Source organism: Dreissena polymorpha, chromosome 13 (genome assembly GCF_020536995.1).
Source record: "Dreissena polymorpha isolate Duluth1 chromosome 13, UMN_Dpol_1.0, whole genome shotgun sequence".
In the NCBI taxonomy this organism is placed as follows: Eukaryota; Metazoa; Mollusca; class Bivalvia; order Myida; family Dreissenidae; genus Dreissena; species Dreissena polymorpha.
The window spans coordinates 23,392,467-23,412,238 of NC_068367.1; the positions used below are offsets into that span (position 1 = coordinate 23,392,467).

General features: G+C 37.4%; 1 protein-coding gene across 50 annotated transcripts in view; it reads right to left on the reverse strand.

Moving 5' to 3' along the window:
• Positions 1-856: 856 nt before the first annotated feature.
• The window catches only part of LOC127856399 (uncharacterized), a 32,933-nt gene continuing 14,017 nt past the window's right edge, over positions 857-19,772 (reverse strand). For 9 of the 50 annotated variants that reach the window (XM_052392583.1, XM_052392553.1, XM_052392552.1 and 6 more), the window contains 4 exons: positions 15,818-19,649; positions 7,998-8,309; positions 7,579-7,735; positions 857-5,705 (listed from right to left, as the gene is read on the reverse strand). In XM_052392583.1, the coding sequence (XP_052248543.1) occupies positions 7,589-7,735; positions 7,998-8,309; positions 15,818-19,649 (4,291 nt within the window). In that variant the 3' untranslated portion in view covers positions 857-5,705; positions 7,579-7,588. The remainder of the gene's footprint in view (positions 5,706-7,578; positions 7,736-7,997; positions 8,310-15,817; positions 19,650-19,772) is intronic. The other 41 variants (XM_052392571.1, XM_052392556.1, XM_052392546.1 and 38 more) reach the window with 35 other exon arrangements.

Below are 19,772 nucleotides of genomic sequence, written 5' to 3' on the forward strand. Positions count from 1 at the left end.
TGGGGATTCTAGATACCAGTATATACAATTTAATATAATTCCATGTTATTAGCTCCCGTGGTCTGTCACAAAAATGTTAAATTCATTTGACAATCTTATGCCACTAATCAAAGGGCAATTACTGCCGGAAAAATATTGGAACAGTACAACCTGATAATATATGCAGGTCCACCCAACAGGGATGCTGTATATGAAGGATAAATAAATTTGGATCATCAGTGTACCAAATCAAATGCAGCAAGAGATTATTATTGAAAGGGCAATGACTCAATGGTATGGAACAACCAAACAATATTTTCATGTTTACCCTAAATGGATATGGAAATGTCCTTGGGTAAGAAGATTATCAGGGAATTTTGTTTAAGACTCTGCAGCGACTGTATGCTCCCTTGTATTTACCATATTGTCTTAAAAGTGCTTGTTCACAGTTTGTCAAAATGATAATTTCTCCACTTTTTGTCACTAAACAAATAAATTAACAATGTACATCAGTGAGCGAAATAAAACTAATGTCTTGGACTCATACTGAACATTTTGTTAACTAATATCAATCGTTAAAAAATTGATAAAATTATAAACTGTTCTAATTGCTTACTTAAAGAATAAAATATACCGTCTACAGTGACAGCACAGATGGCCTTTGAATATCAAGGTCAGTGGTTCCAGGCCTGGTGTGGTAAACTTTTGTATATTTAAATAAATTCTTGTTTTATACTGGAGTCTTTTGTTTTATACTGGATTCTTTATTTTCGATGCTTGCATTTATCTATTTAAAGCATTTAATCACAAACTTCAAAACGTGACAAAATCTGTGATCGAGTCCCTTTAAACCAATTGATTAGAATAAACAAGAAACTTTCCCATGTATCACATTTATTTGGAAGAAGATAACAATAAATCACTACTGTACAATAATGATCTATTCGAGTTACATTTCTGCATAAATGACTTAATTTTTCAAGCACCAAAAACAACATGTGTTGGAGATCATGTGAATTTAAGGCTACACAACACATGATGTTCTAAATTTCACATGTACCTTTATACTTATTAAACAGAGCTCTGCACTGGTAGTATTTAAAGCAATTCTGCTCACAAAGGCATGGCTATTATAGCAATGTCTTGTGATTAACTGGCTAGTAAGGTCCGAAGGGAACTGTGGATGTACATGTAAGAGTAAATTTCTTGATTGTGAAACAAATTTATCTGGTAAGGAAAGTTCATCATATACAGCTGTTTTGCACATACAGGTTATCAAACAGTGATAACCTTCCATCATAAAGATGGGATATATCTGTGTTTGTATTGCACACACAGTTTCATTTTAGATTTAACAGACATAAAATAAAATTATGTATTGTCCATTAATTTTCATATATATGTTGTTAAACCTGCACACATACAGTTTTGTACATACATATAGTAAGCCTTTGGGTTTGCTTATATGAAGGCGAGTTCAAGACTTGAAACATGCGAGTAATAAGTACATAACAAACAAAGTAGGAAACAAACATTCATATGGGCTGTGCTCTGTGAAAAGAGGGTTTAATGAATGTGCATGAAGTCCCAGACAGGCTAATCAGGGACAATACTTTCTGCTTTTGTGAGATTTTTTGTTTACAGAAAGTATCTTAGCAAAAATCAAGTTTAGGCGGAAAGAACTGTCCCTGATTAGCCTTTTCACAGAGCATGGCTCAGATATAACTAGAATCTTAAGTAAAAATTCAAACATGCGTTGTTTTCATAACAGTTCCTGACAACACGATTATGTAAACAAAATGGAAAAAGGATAAGAATTACATAGTGCTCAGATGAAGGCAATTTATTTTTTGTTGTACAAATAATAAACAGTTTGTAACAGAAGTTATGAAAGCTGTTTCATACTGCATTTGCAAAATATATAATTTCCCCTGTATTATGTATTATTAGTTACACCGTTAGTCACTGACGGTGTATGGGATATACACCCTCAGTAATTTCATACCATACGAGAGCAAAGCTAGAGTATGGTATTAACTCACTGAAGGTGTATATCCCATACACCGTCAGTTACTTACGGTGTAACGATTATATCTCAACCGACTACTCAATTACTCGGGTAGTATGGAAATTACTCGTGGTGTATGGAAAATACTCCATGGGCACGTGACCGCTTTAAGCCAATCGGATTAGGTCCTTTTTGTAGGAGGTGAGATATTGGCAAAGATTTCTACTTGAACTTTAATCAGCCTAACATTAATTAAATACACATTCTGTATCGACATAAAAGATGTTTATGTTAACAAAAAATAACAAGGGACAAAATTGTCACAAAACCAGGTTTTCATCGTGAAAAAAAACTCTGATAAAGGGCGAAAACTCAAACTGAACTTTTGAAATGAACAAACAAAATTAACCCCCTTTGTAAGTTTGTTTTTAAAAAAAATCTGTTGTGGTGACCTTGACATTGGAGATATTGACGTGATTCTTTTGTACGACACACCGTCCCATGATGGTGAACAAATGTGCCAAATGATTTTAAAATCTCACAATGAATGACATAGTTATGGCCAGGACAAGCTCATTTATGGCCATTTTTGAACTTTGAACTCAAAGTGTGACCTTGACCTTGGAGATATCGACGTAATTATTTCGCGCGACACACCATCCAATGATGGTGAACAAATGTGCCAAATGATTTTAAAATCTGACAATGAACGACATAGTTATTGCCCGGACAAGCTTGTTCCGCCCGCCCGCCAGCCAGCCAGCCAGCCCGCCCGCATTCGCCAATCTAATAACCAGTTTTTTCCTTCGGAAAACCTGGTTAAATATACAGGCATATATACATATATGAATACAATGTTGATGGCTGATTTTAACAGCTTATCATAAATATTGTTAACAGAAATCAATTGTAAGTAAACACATAAAACCAGGAGCACACTATAGACTGGGAGGGAGAGTACATGTAATTATATATGTACATAATTTTGCTATTGATTGGAATTTCTTGAACGAATGTATATAATAACATAGGGCTGTAACTAGCATGATCTGATAAAGAAATGTAAACAAGTGTCCAACTAATTGCCTGAGGTAGTTGCACTTATTTTTCACTGCAAGATCATATGAGTTGTGTTCTGAGAAAACTGGGCATAATGCATGTGCGTAAAGTGTTGTCCCAGATTAGCCTGTGCAGTCCGCACAGGCTAATCAGGGACGACACTTTCTGCCTAAATTGGATTTTTGCTAAGAAGAGAGTTCATTTTAACGAAAAATGTCATAAAAGCGGAAAGTGTCGTCCCTGATTCGCCTGTGCAGACTACACAGGCTAATCTGGGATGACACTTTATGCACATGCATTATGCCCAGTTTTCTCAGAACACGACTCAAATGTATTGCAGTGGCAAGATCATACATAACTACACGTCTGCTTTTTTCAAACTTATTTAATTTGTTATTTGTCATTACATTTAACTTCTTATCTTTAAACATTACAAGATAAATTTATATATTTATTGTCAAATAATTTATTGAATTCTAGATTTAAATTTGTCGTTTTCAATATGTACAAACCCTTTTATTAATGGCATGATTTTTGCAAATTTTTCTAGTTCTATGATTTCCCGTTCTTGAAAGATTGTATTTCACTTGTTTATAAGAGTCAGTGGACTCTCAATATTCTGCAGATACACCCTGTTCATGCTACCAGTAAATGTTTGATATGAACAAATTATGGGAGCACCTAATAACTTAACAGTTCATTGATATAACTTTGACATTGACTGATAGACCATATAATGACTATACATTAATCTCGTCTGTAATTCTGTTTAAAATATAACAAGAAACTAAAAATGTGATCACAGTTTCACTTGCAAAAATATGTTTATGTTAATGTAAAATAACTTTACTGAGTATTGCAACAAAGTAAAAAAAGTATATAAAGTGTTGATGCATGAATGTAAAAATGGCAACATAATTCCTAATAGCGATAGCTTATTAATTGTCATCTTAAAATGCATTAATTTAATTCACAGTCAACCAAATATAATTCTATTAATAAGGATCTGGTATCAAAGTCTTATAAAGAAAAATTGTTTTTCAATAAACACTGTTCCATTAGAACAAAAAACACCATTTGAATATCTACGTTTGGCGGGTCTTGGTGTGATTAGAATGCCCACAGTACCATACGCTTGGTGTTCTTGATTCATTAAGTCCATATCAAGTGTTATGGCTTGTACAGAAAAAAAAGGAATAATTAACACCAGATCTTTATTGTCACATTTTAATGATTTTTTTACATAAATATTTTGGTAAGCAAGATGTTCTTTAGACTTAATTTTACATATTCAATTTGTTGTTATTGTGAAGGTGGGATGGAACATAAAGTCTACAGATGAAATGCATCAACACCTTATTGATTAAAAGTATATGACAACCTTTCAAAATACAATGATACCATGATTATTAAAAGTTCAATGGATTAAATGACGGTTTATAACAACAATTCTATGTCGTTGGAAATAGAATTAAATTCACCCCATAATCATAATTTAGAATAGACGTGAGGTTTGTGAAAAAATATGACCATTCGGTAAAATAGGCATAAATGGTGCAAAACAAAAACCTATAAAAACCGATGGTTTTGATGGAGATGTATCCAAGGATATGTTACACAAGTTGCCATAATGTTAAAACTTCATAATTGACGAGTAGGAGTGCAGTACATACGCAGCCTGTGTTAACATCATTACCGGTACCGTACACATAGAAAAATATACATATTAAATACTTAAAAAAATACATTTTATGACGATAGTGCTTAAATACCATATGAATTAGCTATATTAATTAATCACTTTAAAAAATATTACATGTATACATAAAGCAAGCTAAAATAACTATGGTAATTATGTATGGAGCAATGTATTCGCAACAGTACAACATAATGCTTTAACAATGCTATCTTTAAAGACTGATAATCATTTGGTTAAAAGAAGCAAAAATAAGTTACAGAAATTATGGTAAAGATGGTTGCTGAATAATCAATCATCCAAGGATTCACATACAATATCAAACACTTGGAGAAAACATACAAAGCAATGAGCCCACCATCCAAAATAAAAAAGTTGCTCTTTATGGTGTTTTTCCTAATAAAACAGCAAAAAAGAAACACATTGTAATAAATAATATACCTTGTGATTTTCAAAAAAGGACAGTAAAAAAAGAAATCAACCATATTAATAAATCAACCTTATTAATACAAAGATCATGCACAAAAAGTAAAAAAATAAAGTTTTAATCAATAAGTTTTTTGGATACAGGTCCTGTAATTTGTTTGTTTCCTAAGCACTTGACACAAGACTTAAATGGTAACTATCATTAAATAATTGACAAACAAACTAACAACATATACTGGAATGTGGAGTTATGTTAATGTGAAATATGTAGCTTTTTAAATAAACAAAAACACTACAATTCAAATCTATAACTCATATTTAAAATAACATAGCAGATACATGTAGAATGAACATGATATGTCATTATTATTATCTTAAATGATGAAAGAAATCTTGAAATAATTAAAATTTCCCATCGCCATTTGCAAATACATATCTTATAAAAATTGTAAGTGTTTAATTGTCAAATATTGACAAGAAATGCACAGAATGTGGGGTTCTCTCTGGTACCTCAGCACACACTGGACCAAACATGACCTGCAACAAATAACAAATGCATCCATACCATTCCTATTAAATTTTACTTTACCCATTCTGACCCAGAACAAATGAAACAACGCAAACAATTATTTGAGTCGTGTCATTCGCAAATTATAAATAAGTCTTATGCCATATGAAGCCAGCTTAGCTCAAGACCTGTGTGCTCATCTGCGAAGTCCGGTCAAGAGCTACGCTGTTCACTTATGAGACCACAATACATTGTGTCCTTTTAAAGCACACTGGGTAGCTTCTGACCAGACTGCAAGGATGCGCAGGCTGGTCTGAAACTTCACAGGCCACATATGGCGTTAGACTCATTTTCACATGGCACAGAATATTTATAATTGATATCAGCATATATTTTAACAACTAAGATAAAAAACAGGCATATACACTGTACTATCAGTCTTTTACTTATATGGTAAATCTTAAGTTTTTAAGATGTTTCTAAAATGTGAACAACAAGTATATAAGTGAAACTGACGTGTACTACCCAAAGATGTGCTTTTTTAATGTTTGGTTTAATTGTGTGGAAATCATTTGCGTATTAATGCACTGCATGGAAAATTTCATAAAATTCATGAATTCATAAGTTCTTTTTAAATGACTCAGAAAAGCAAAATTTATTTGATAAAGTAAAGTTTTATTATAAATTAAACAACAATAACTGCCTGAAACATAACTAAGATAACTTGAGTGGACCAACATTAAAATACGTTCATCTCAAACCAGTAGGAATACTACATACGAAGTGGTTTGAAAAAATCAAATTCTAACAATTGGATCTTGGGAACACTTGTGTAAACAAAAAATACATAAGCATGTGACATTTTTATAATTTTCTAATTACTGCGTTAATTAGAAATGTGTCTGTAGGATAAGGATTCCCCACACATTCCACTTTTGTCTAAAAAATCCACTTCTGTTTGATAAAACTAAACCAAACTTTACAGGTTCAAAAGTGTACATGAAATATTTATCCCTCTAGCAGCAGTTCCTTTTGAGTGAAGAACTGTACAAGTTTAACAATCAATTTTTTTTTGCTTAAAAAGGGCCATTACTCCCATTTGGGTAAAAGAATATCTGAACTCAAATATCAAGGTGCGCATGTTCACATTCTGGTTAATATGTTTTTTAAGTTTCAGCCCTCTAACAGCGATACTTATTGAATTTCACACCAAACAACTTTTTTTTATATAAAAATGGGCCATTACTCCAGATGTGTCCAAAATCTGCATACTAAACTGTTGAGGGAGGCAAGCAAGTTCACATGCTTTTTGTTAAAGTTCACACCTCTTGCAGCAATAATGTATAAGTTAAGAAAAAAACAAGGGACAAAATGTCATTTTTTCTTAAGAAGGGGCCATAACTCCAGTTATTATAAAAATATCCCAATGAAACTATGGTGGTGCTGAAGTTCACATGCTGTGGCACCAACACATTTTGAGTTGTAAGTGGCACAAACAAACTAGACAGATGGATGGTGTGACAGACCGATTGACAAACATGGACAAATCTATAAGCCCCACCCCTTTGATAATTTTGGGGCATAAAAATAAAAGGTCCAGAAAGTGTTGCAATCCTAAAGTTTCATCACATTTAAATCATAAGTGTCTCAAATCTTGGGAGGAAACAAAGTGTGACGAACAGAAAGACGGAGTACAGACATCTAGGAGACAACAAAAAATCAAGGGGACATTTGATTTAAATCCAACTAAACTCAATTCCAGCAAAATAAGAATTCTGACTGACAGATAAAGCAGTGACTACCGGTATATGCTCCGCTCCTTTCAGTGAGCAAACACATTTAAGATGCATGCTTTAAAGAAATTATAAGATAGAGAAAATTACTTCATTTTTCATAAAATACCTGCCAGTGGTTAACTATGTGGTGCCCCAGGAATTCTAAACCTATTGAGAAGGTTGGACACTACCCCCCGTTGCCCTGGGATACGGCACGTCCCTGGGTCTTCTGCACACACATAACCATGAGGACAACAGTGCACATGGTCATCACAGCAAACGCCCTAGAAACAGAATTTCACACAGATGTACACAATCATTGTGACACAGATGCACAGAATTTCATTTACAGTTATCATTCAACTGCCTTTAAAACATTCCCAGACATTAATGCGTGTACAAGTGTCAGTAGAGGATTTTCTTTAAATTAAAAGTTAAGAAGTTTAAGCTTACACACAAATATAAAATCTGAGTGTAATTTTAGCAACAAACAGTTCATCAAGAGGATTCAAACAACTTAACAAAATGTTGAATATCTATCTATACCTTTGGCATTGGACAACAGTTGAAACTGCCTTGCCCATTATCACAACACGAGTACTGTGCAGGACAAGATTTTCCATCTGGGCAAGTGACATCAGTGACCTTGACCTCAAAAGCTTGTTTCATAGCAACTACACCTTCAAGGTGATGGTTTGCTGTAGTTTTCTTAGCGTTGGTCAAGGTGTGAAGTTTGGGTGCATGGGTTAATGTCCGCACCAGAGGGAAGCTAAAGACCCCTCTCACACATTTGCCGGCAGACAGGTTACATTTGTAGCCACGGGGACAGCAATGCTGACCATCATCACAGCAAACAGCCTGAAGAACATGTGGGAACATATAAGAGAATAAAAAATAGAGAATAAAATGAATGATTATTGATATATAAAAGGTCTTTACCCATACATGCCATAATTTTTTAGGTCCAAAGCGGGACATTCCATAAAAAATTGTCGGGACATTTGACCAAAAAGCAGGACACCTAAAACGATCTATCATTCCACGTTTACTATAGTCAGTATAGTACTAACAACATACATGCCAGACGTCCCGATCTCGGCGGGACAGTCCCGCTTTTGGGCCCTTTGTCCCGGCGTCCCGATACGAGACGATTTGTCCCGACATTCGTTAAAAACAATATAAGGTCTATAAGTTCCCCCAAAAAATCGCTTTTTGAGCTTTTTCTGGCTAAAACTTATCATCGCTAATCCCTTTATTGCGCCCAATTAACAACCCACTTCTACTACTCGAGTGCACTTGTGTTGTTTTTGACACCTTATCAGCGATTTATCGGCAACTTATTGATTGAATCAGCATTCACACCATGGTGTTTTTATGATAGGGGTCGCTAATTGCTATCGAAAGATGTATCGTACAGAAATTAACGCCACCTGCGTTTGTATTTCATTGCCCAATCAAGTCCAACGATACTTTTATCTTGTGTATTATACAACCTAAGGTGATAAATCCTGTCAAAACACCGATTTTGTACATCAAACAAATTGAATGATGACCAATATACATTGATGTTTTCAAAAATAACCTTTCGTTTTCGACTGATTTTCAGAAAATAGTTTGTACATATTGCATCAATCTAAATTTAGAGTCAATTTACGATTGGTTGAATAAGAACAGTTATCGATGCACTCACATCGTGTCACGCGATTTACATATGTTCAAGGGGATATCCCTGTACCAATTGGATGTCAAATCATTGGGCATACAGGGATACCCCTCATTTTAATTTATGGAGTGTGTTTACTCCTGGAAAATGGAGAGCGTCAGTGTTCACGAAATTCTGAACACACATTTATCGTCAAGATTGGGCAGAAATTTAGAGTTTTTGTAAGTAATATACTAACTGTTGAGTATATAGAAAAGGTGAAATGATTGATTGTTTTAGGTGTCCCGCTTTTTGGTAAAATGTCCCGACAATAGTTTATGGAAAGTACCGATTTGGACACGAAAAAGTATGGCATGTATGACTAACAAAAACTCTTGATACTTTTATTCAAGACATAAAACATCTGATATGAAGCATGAAATCTTAAACATAACAATAACAGTTTTATTAAATAAGACAATAGCAAACAACGAAGATAATATTCATCTGTTTAAGAGTACAAAATCTAGAACATTACGACAACAATACTCATTATATTATTATCAATGGCAAACATTAACGCAGGGGAGGCTATCCAGTTGACTGAAAGTACGGGTTACAGTACACTATCTACCGAACAGTTACATCAGTTACACACGGAATGCGCGGCCGTACACATTTCCGTATTTTGTTTTCCTCCTATATACACAGATTAAACTGAATTGTGAATTGTCAGGCGCTGTATTGGGGTAGTGTCAAACTGTCATGAATAACAACATGTTGTTTTTATTACAATAACACAAGACAAGATGGGTAACTCTTTTACTGTTTGTTGCGATGTTTTTTTAAGCATGTGTTCATGCGCAGTTTGTTACTTGTCAATTGCCGCGGCTTAATTGGAGTAGGGTCAAACTGTCATGCATAGCACCTCGTTGTTTTTATTACAATTACACTAGACAGGATGGGTATCACTTATTGGACTGTTTGTTGCGATTTTGGTATATTGCACATTCGGAATATCCCGCTATATTGGAACTAAACATTGAATGTAAAAGACTCATTTATGACGTAGCGTTAATTTTACAAAACAATTGTTTTGTAAACCGTTTCAAACAAATACAAAAAAAACACATTTTCAACATTTATTTCATTATAATAAAACTATCGATAGCAATAAGCGACCACTATCTTGAAGACCACCATGGTGTGAATGCCTGATGAAATCAATAATTAGCCGATAAATCGCTGATAAGGTGTCATAAACAACACTGGTACACACGATAAGTAGAATCGGATTGTTAATTGGAGGGCAATAAAGGGATTAGCGGTGTTAAGTGTTAGCGAAACAGAGCTTGAATAGCGAATTTTATTGGGAACCTCTACACCTTACATCGTTTTTTACGAATGTCGGGACAAATCGTCTCATGGCGGGACGGCGGGACAAAGGGCCCAAAAGCGGGACTGTCCCGCCGAGATCGGGACGTATGGCATGTATGTCTTTACCTCTTGCGAGAATACAATGCTTTTCAAATACTGTAATACTGGTAATTATGTTCAAATTTTATTTCTTCACCTTTCACTCTAATATATTGGATGTTTAAATATATATATTTTTTAATTAATACAAAATTATTCACAGCTAATACAAATATTTTGTAACTAGGCATGTGTCCATAGGACACCCACATTCCTCTTTGTCTCAGAACTCCACCTTTGACAAAACAAAAATTAAAAATGTGTACTTATTGTTTACTGTCAACGGGGCTATGATGGCCCTAAAGGGTTCGTCCTATTTCAAGGTACAAATGTTGAAGACTCATGAGACTTAACCTTGTGATGGAGTTTTTGACCCCAATTGACCCAGAATCAAACATGGCCTTGATATTGCGAAGATAAACGTTCTGACCATTTTCATTAAGATTGTGTCATGAATGTGGCTTCTCGATTGGTGGTAAGATTGTTCTAAGATTTGATGTGGTGGTATAGCTTTTGGACAAACAAAACCCAGATTTGAACTTGACCAAGATATTGTCAGGGTAAACAACCTGACCAATTTTCCTCAAGATTAGGTCATAAATAAGACTGCCAGAGTGGTAACAAGGTTTTCGTAAGACTTGACCCATCAACTTGTTTTTGGACACTCTTGACACAGATTGAAATCAAACCTAGAATTGGTTGAGATAGTCTCACCAAGTTTCATCATGATTTAATCATACAAGCTGCTTCTAGAGAGAGAAAAACAATTTCTCTCTAAAATTGAACCTAGTGACCAGGTTTTTGGACCCACACTACCAAAATTAAAAAAAAAAAAAATTTTCAAGCTGAACTCGTTGACCATATGTTATTAAGACTTTGGCATACCGGTAAACATTGTTTGAAGAATGATTAAGGCTTAAATAAAAACAGCTTTTAAAGTGATGACAGATGTTTTTTAAGATTTGACCAGGTGATCTTGTTTTAAGAGGCACACATGTAATCCCTCTAGCATAAATATCTCTAGCATAAATATATTCTTACTTCATGTGATGCAAGTTGAAACAAGGTATCTTAACAAGAGCTGTCTCCATCGGAAGACATATGCCCCCAAAAAACGCTTGTTCGAAAGCTAAACGCAGATTTCGAAACCTAAACGCGGACCCTAAGTTCAAGGTCAAGGTCAAAGCGGCCAAAATTTGTGTGAGTATGGAAAGGCCTTGTCCATATACACACGCATTCCAAATATGCAGGTTACATCTGAAGCAACATAGAAGTTTTGAGCATTTTTTGAGCAGAAACGCAATTTTTTTATGATTCAAGGGCCATAACTCAAGAGTGCCTGGGTAAATTTGGCTGATTATCAAACTTAACCTAGATTTTATTGTCTTACACATTTTTTTGAAGTTTAGCAGAAATGAGAAAAAACCTCAATTTTTCGATGATTCAAGGACCGTAACTCAGTAGCGTCTTGGTCAATTTGGCTGATTATCGAACTTGACCTAGATGTTATTGCCTTACGCATTTTCATGAAGTGTGGCGAAGATCCTATGACATTTGCTCGAGTTATTGAGTGGAAACAAGAAAAAAGCCAATTTTATGATGATCCAAGGGCCGTAACTCAAGAGTGCCTGGGTAAATTTGGCTGATTATCAAACTTAACCTAGATTTTATTGTCTTACACATTTTTATGAAGTGTGGCGAAGATCCTTTGACATTTGCTCAAGTTATTGAGTGGAAACAAGAAAAAAACCAATTTTATGATGATCCAAGGGCCGTAACTCAGGAGTGTCTTGGTCAATTTGGCTGATTATCGAACTTGACCTAGATGTTATTGCCTTACACATTTTCATGAAGTGTGGCGAAGATCCTATGACATTTGCTCAAGTTATTGAGCGGAAACAAGAAAAAAAACAATTTTACGATGATCCAAGGGCCGTAACTCAGGAGTGTCTGAGTCAATTTAACCGATTATCAAACTTGACCTAGATATTATTGCCTTACACATTTTTATGAAGTTTGGTAAAGATCCTATGAAATTTGCTCGAGTTATTGAGCGGAAACGAGAAAAAAAAACAATTTTACGATGATTCAAGGGCCGTAACTCAGCAGTGTCTGGGTCAATTTGGCTGATTATCGAACTTTACCTAGATGTTATTGCCTTGCACATTTTCATGAAGTTTGGTGAAGATCTGATAACAATTGCTAAAGTTATTGAGCGGAAACGAGAAAAAACCCAATTTCACGATGATTCAAGGGCCGTAACTCAAGATTGTCTGGGTCAATTTGGCTGATAATCGAAGTTGACCTAGATGTTATTGCCTTACACATTTTCATGAAGTTTGGTGAAGATCGAATGACAATTGCTTGACTTATTGAGCGGAAACTAATCCGGAAGGACGGACTAACTGAATGACTGACTGACTGACGGTGCGATTTTACTATAGGTTCTGGGGGCATAATAAAAAATAACCATAACTCTTGTAATGAAGATAAGAAGACCTAAAGGGTATAGGTCGCTCACCAGAGAAATGTGGAAACTATCCTGTTATGTGCAGATTTTGTTTAGTTTGTGTAATTACTGAGTTTTTTATCAAGGTATTTTTAAGCTGTATGAATTTGTGGCCTGAGACAGAACTTATATTAGAAAAATACAATGTTTTCCTATAAACATATTCAAACAAGATATGTGCCCATAGGTTACAGGTGCCCCCTCATTCCACTTTTGTCTCATATCACCACATATGCAAAATAATTCAGCCGTGATCTGAAAGTCATGCAGGTAGGCGCCTGAATTTCTGAAAACTGTTATCTTAGAGAAAATTGACCAAGGCATGTAACTTCATAAAAAATCAATAGACGTCAAAAAAACTCAAACTTGATCTGTTAGTCATGTAGGTAGACTCACACACTAAAAATAAAGTCAGTATGTTGAAGCATTTTGGATTTTTTTCTGGAGAAATGTATATGTCCGCAACTTTGTCAAATATCAATGGACTGCACACAAACTCACACATGATCTGTAAGTCATGTAGATAGACTCACACACTAAAAAGGTAAATATCTGTAAGCGGTCAGGAAAAAAGTCTGAAAAATGGTATTCTAGAGAAAAATTTGAAGTTCAAGACCCATAATTTCGTCAAAAACAAATTGACCGAACAGAGCTCGAACTTGATCTGTAAGTTTAGCAGATTGACTTGCCCACCTAAAATCTGGTATATATCTCAAACTGTTGAGGAAAAAAACTGGGAAAAGAATGCTGGACGGACGGACAAACAGACAGACTACCATTCCGACTGCAATATGCCACCCTAAAGCGGGCATAAAAAGTAACCCCTAAAGTGGGGCCAATATTGACTGCATGGACATAATTTGAACTTACATAGGATAGGACAACAATCAATGTCACGCACCAAATATAAAACCCTATCAGTAACCGAGAACAGGTGATTACATATTTGATGGACGTTAACAATTTCAACAACTTTGAAAGAGGGTCATTCAGGGATAATTCCTGTCCATTTTTGTTTAAATCAGTCTAAGAGTTAAGGAGGTGTCATTATAAAAAAAAGTTAACATCCAACTCATTCACAGACAGTCAACAAACATAATGGTGTCCCAAAAGCTCCCTTTGAGCACTATGTGCTCGGGTGAGCTAAAAAACAAAACGAGCAAGTTAATAGGCTGGTAAATAAGTTAGAAGCATTACTTGTTGAGCTGCACATGGCTAAGAAAACTGACGGATTGAAGGACAGACTGACTTAAAAGGTAAAGGTGCCTGCAGCATTCCTTATAAACTGACACAAGCATATTTTATGAATGGGCTCTTTATAAAAATTTGTTTTAGAATTCAAAGTTTAAAGAAAATCATCGCAACTATCGAGATCAAAACAATTTCTCAATGAGTTTGATAAAATATTTCAAATCTGACCTGGAAAGTGAAAATCAAATAAAAGTATAATTGTACTTGTAAATTAAGTTGGGTACATTGGTTCATTAGATTAAGGTACCTTCAAAAGAATTATTAACACTTTTCCAAAGAAATAACACAATAATAAATTGAATTCTCTTAAAGTTTTGTTTTGCATAGCTGTCTACTCCAGCTTTTCACCTTAGCATGACCTTTGTAAGCGACCAATTAATTGGAATATAAAATTTCCTGCCGGTAGGCCTGAAACTTTTTACAGTAGAAAACATGCAATCTACAAACAGATTTCACATTAACATTAATGTTATTCCATCGACTTTCTATTTTTGGGAAGTAAAGGGTATGAAAAGGGATACTACAGTTCGTTAAGCAACGATGTTAACTGCGTTTTCAGCATGAAACAATTTATCTCTGATGATAAAGTTTGAGAAATAGAGCAGTTTCACACTCAATTCTCAACATCAATACAGAGTGTGTGCCCCTTTATATTTAGAAGAATGAAAGCGCCAGAGCGTTTCTACTTAAAGGCTGTGTTATCATATTTGGTAATTAATACGATTTTGCATTCTGTGCACTCATACATTTTAGATCATTTAAGTATTGTTGTTCAGTAACCTGATATACGCTTTGACAAAAATATTTAAAATTGTTTTTGAAATTGACCATTAAACATGTAAATTTTTAGAGCTTTAAACAATCTGTCGTTCCAGCTGTGGAATTGTAACCTCACTTTAATGCATTGCATTCCAACCCCCAAGGTATCAAGGTCAGTTTGCGGTCATTTACAGAAATCATTATATAAACGCTATTGCATGTGCACTTGAAGCTTATTTTGATCAGAAAGATACTAAATAAAGATATTTGTCGATATTATTATGGTATGTCAATCATACATTTTTAATGTGTTTTCAACAATTGCATGAAAAGGAGCAATTTTGATTAATTTAATTAGAAACATTTATCATTTAGACCAATTCATTAAGCATGAGCACAATGATTCACGATACTATTAATAATGGAATCAAATAAGATTCAAGTGTTGGCGGCTGACCTATATGCTTTCATTTATTTTCATGCTTCTTGTGTTTTTCTATTCTGTTAATATAGATTTCCGAGTAATAATATCTAATAAAGCGAAATAAGTCACGAATCTGACGCAACACCCCGTAATTGGCGTGTGATGCTGCTAAAAACTGCGCAGAAAAAAAACGGCATTTGCTATTTTTGATCTCATAGATATAACGTTTAATTGTTAATAAACACTGACCACAATTAACAACTATTTGTATATCTTCTTTTAAAGATATTTCTTGTATAACTTACATTTGGTAAAGGACAACAACCGTAAGAGCTGGTCTGTCCATTCATTTGACAGCACGTCTCTCCATCTTGACACTCAGAGCCATCAGGACATATCACATCAGTCAGACTTACTCTAGCTGGAGATTTCACAAACCAGTCTAGCACTTGATTTCCACGATTACACTTCCCAGCACTCACATCACACTTTGTGTTCTCTGGACAACAGTGGACATGGTCATCACAGCAGACTGCTTTGGGGAGTGGACAACAGCCCCATTCACCTGAGTCCAGTTTACAGCAGGTGTTTCCAGTAGGGCATTCATGGCTTTCATCACATTTCACTGCTCCCAGGGTCTTGGCTGGAGATTTCACAAACCAGTCTAGCACTTGGTTTCCACGGTTACACTTGCCTGCACTCACATCACACTTTGTGTTCTCTGGACAACAGTGGACATGGTCATCACAGCAGACTGCTTTGGGGAGTGGACAACAGCCCCATTCACCCGAGTCCAGTTTACAGCAGGTGTTTCCAGTAGGGCATTCATGGCTTTCATCACATTTCACTGCTTCCAGGGTCTTGGCTGGAGATTTCACAAACCAGTCTAGCACTTGATTTCCACGGTTACACTTGCCTGCACTCACATCACACTTTGTGTTCTCTGGACAACAGTGGACATGGTCATCACAGCAGACTGCTTTAGGAAGTGGACAACAGCCCCATTCACCTGAGTCCAGTTTACAGCAGGTGTTTCCAGAAGGGCATTCATGGCTTTCATCGCATTTCACTGCTCCCAGGGTCTTGGCTGAAGATTTCACAAACCAGTCTAGCATTTGGTTTCCACGGTTACACTTGCCTGCACTCACATCACACTTTGTGTTCTCTGGACAACAGTGGACATGGTCATCACAGCAAACTGCTTTGGGGAGTGGACAACAGCCCCATTCACCTGAGTCCAGTTTACAGCAGGTGTTTCCAGTAGGGCATTCATGGCTTTCATCACATTTCACTGCTCCCAGGGTCTTGGCAGCAGATTTCACAAACCAGTCTAGCACTTGGTTTCCACGGTTACACTTGCCTGCACTCACATCACACTTTGTGTTCTCTGGACAACAGTGGACATGGTCATCACAGCAGACTGCTTTGGGGAGTGGACAACAGCCCCATTCACCTGAGTCCAGTTTACAGCAGGTGTTTCCAGTAGGGCATTCATGGCTTTCATCACATTTCACTGCTCCCAGGGTCTTGGCTGGAGATTTCACAAACCAGTCTAGCACTTGGTTTCCACGGTTACACTTGCCTGCACTCACATCACACTTTGTGTTCTCTGGACAACAGTGGACATGGTCATCACAGCAGACTGCTTTTGGGAGTGGACAACAGCCCCATTCACCCGAGTCCAGTTTACAGCAGGTGTTTCCAGTAGGGCATTCATGGCTTTCATCACATTTCACTGCTTCCAGGGTCTTGGCTGGAGATTTCACAAACCAGTCTAGCACTTGGTTTCCACGGTTACACTTGCCTGCACTCACATCACACTTTGTGTTCTCTGGACAACAGTGGACATGGTCATCACAGCAGACTGCTTTAGGGAGTGGACAACAGCCCCATTCACCTGAGTCCAGTTTACAGCAGGTGTTTCCAGAAGGGCATTCATGGCTTTCATCGCATTTCACTGCTCCCAGGGTCTTGGCTGGAGATTTCACAAACCAGTCTAGCACTTGGTTTCCACGGTTACACTTGCCTGCACTCACATCACACTTTGTGTTCTCTGGACAACAGTGGACATGGTCATCACAGCAAACTGCTTTAGGGAGTGGACAACAGCCCCATTCACCTGAGTCCAGTTTACAGCAGGTGTTTCCAGTAGGGCATTCATGGCTTTCATCACATTTCACTGCTCCCAGGGTCTTGGCTGGAGATTTCACAAACCAGTCTAGCACTTGGTTTCCACGGTTACACTTGCCTGCACTCACATCACACTTGGTATTTTCTGGACAACAGTGGACATGGTCATCACAGCAGACTGCTTTAGGGAGTGGACAACAGCCCCATTCACCTGAGTCCAGTTTACAGCAGGTGTTTCCAGTAGGGCATTCATGGCTTTCATCACATTTCACTGCTTCCAGGGTCTTTGCTGGAGTTTTCACAAACCATTCTAGCATTTGGTTTCCACGATTACACTTGCCTGCACTCACATCACACTTTGTGTTCTCTGGACAACAGTGGACATGGTCATCACAGCAGACTGCTTTGGGAAGTGGACAACAGCCCCATTCACCTGAGTCCAGTTTACAGCAGGTGTTTCCAGTAGGGCATTCATGGCTTTCATCACATTTCACTGCTCCCAGGGTCTTGGCAGCAGATTTCACAAACCAGTCTAGCACTTGGTTTCCACGGTTACACTTGCCTGCACTCACATCACACTTTGTGTTCTCTGGACAACAGTGGACATGGTCATCACAGCAGACTGCTTTGGGGAGTGGACAACAGCCCCATTCACCTGAGTCCAGTTTACAGCAGGTGTTTCCAGTAGGGCATTCATGGCTTTCATCACATTTCACTGCTCCCAGGGTCTTGGCTGGAGATTTCACAAACCAGTCTAGCACTTGGTTTCCACGGTTACACTTGCCTGCACTCACATCACACTTTGTGTTCTCTGGACAACAGTGGACATGGTCATCACAGCAGACTGCTTTGGGGAGTGGACAACAGCCCCATTCACCCGAGTCCAGTTTACAGCAGGTGTTTCCAGTAGGGCATTCATGGCTTTCATCACATTTCACTGCTTCCAGGGTCTTGGCTGGAGATTTCACAAACCAGTCTAGCACTTGGTTTCCACGGTTACACTTGCCTGCACTCACATCACACTTTGTGTTCTCTGGACAACAGTGGACATGGTCATCACAGCAGACTGCTTTAGGGAGTGGACAACAGCCCCATTCACCTGAGTCCAGTTTACAGCAGGTGTTTCCAGAAGGGCATTCATGGCTTTCATCGCATTTCACTGCTCCCAGGGTCTTGGCTGGAGATTTCACAAACCAGTCTAGCACTTGGTTTCCACGGTTACACTTGCCTGCACTCACATCACACTTTGTGTTCTCTGGACAACAGTGGACATGGTCATCACAGCAAACTGCTTTGGGGAGTGGACAACAGCCCCATTCACCTGAGTCCAGTTTACAGCAGGTGTTTCCAGTAGGGCATTCATGGCTTTCATCACATTTCACTGCTCCCAGGGTCTTGGCTGGAGATTTCACAAACCAGTCTAGCACTTGGTTTCCACGGTTACACTTGCCTGCACTCACATCACACTTGGTATTTTCTGGACAACAGTGGACATGGTCATCACAGCAGACTGCTTTGGGGAGTGGACAACAGCCCCATTCACCTGAGTCCAGTTTACAGCAGGTGTTTCCAGTAGGGCATTCATGGCTTTCATCACATTTCACTGCTTCCAGGGTCTTTGCTGGAGTTTTCACAAACCATTCTAGCATTTGGTTTCCACGATTACACTTGCCTGCACTCACATCACACTTTGTGTTCTCTGGACAACAGTGGACATGGTCATCACAGCAGACTGCTTTGGGAAGTGGACAACAGCCCCATTCACCTGAGTCCAGTTTACAGCAGGTGTTTCCAGTAGGGCATTCATGGCTTTCATCACATTTCACTGCTTCCAGGGTCTTGGCTGGAGATTTCACAAACCAGTCTAGCATTTGGTTTCCACGGTTACACTTGCCTGCACTCACATCACACTTTGTGTTCTCTGGACAACAGTGGACATGGTCATCACAGCAGACTGCTTTTGGGAGTGGACAACAGCCCCATTCACCTGAGTCCAGTTTACAGCAGGTGTTTCCAGTAGGGCATTCATGGCTTTCATCACATTTCACTGCTCCCAAGGTCTTGGCTGGTGATTTCACAAACCAGTCTAGCACTTGGTTTCCACGGTTACACTTGCCTGCACTCACATCA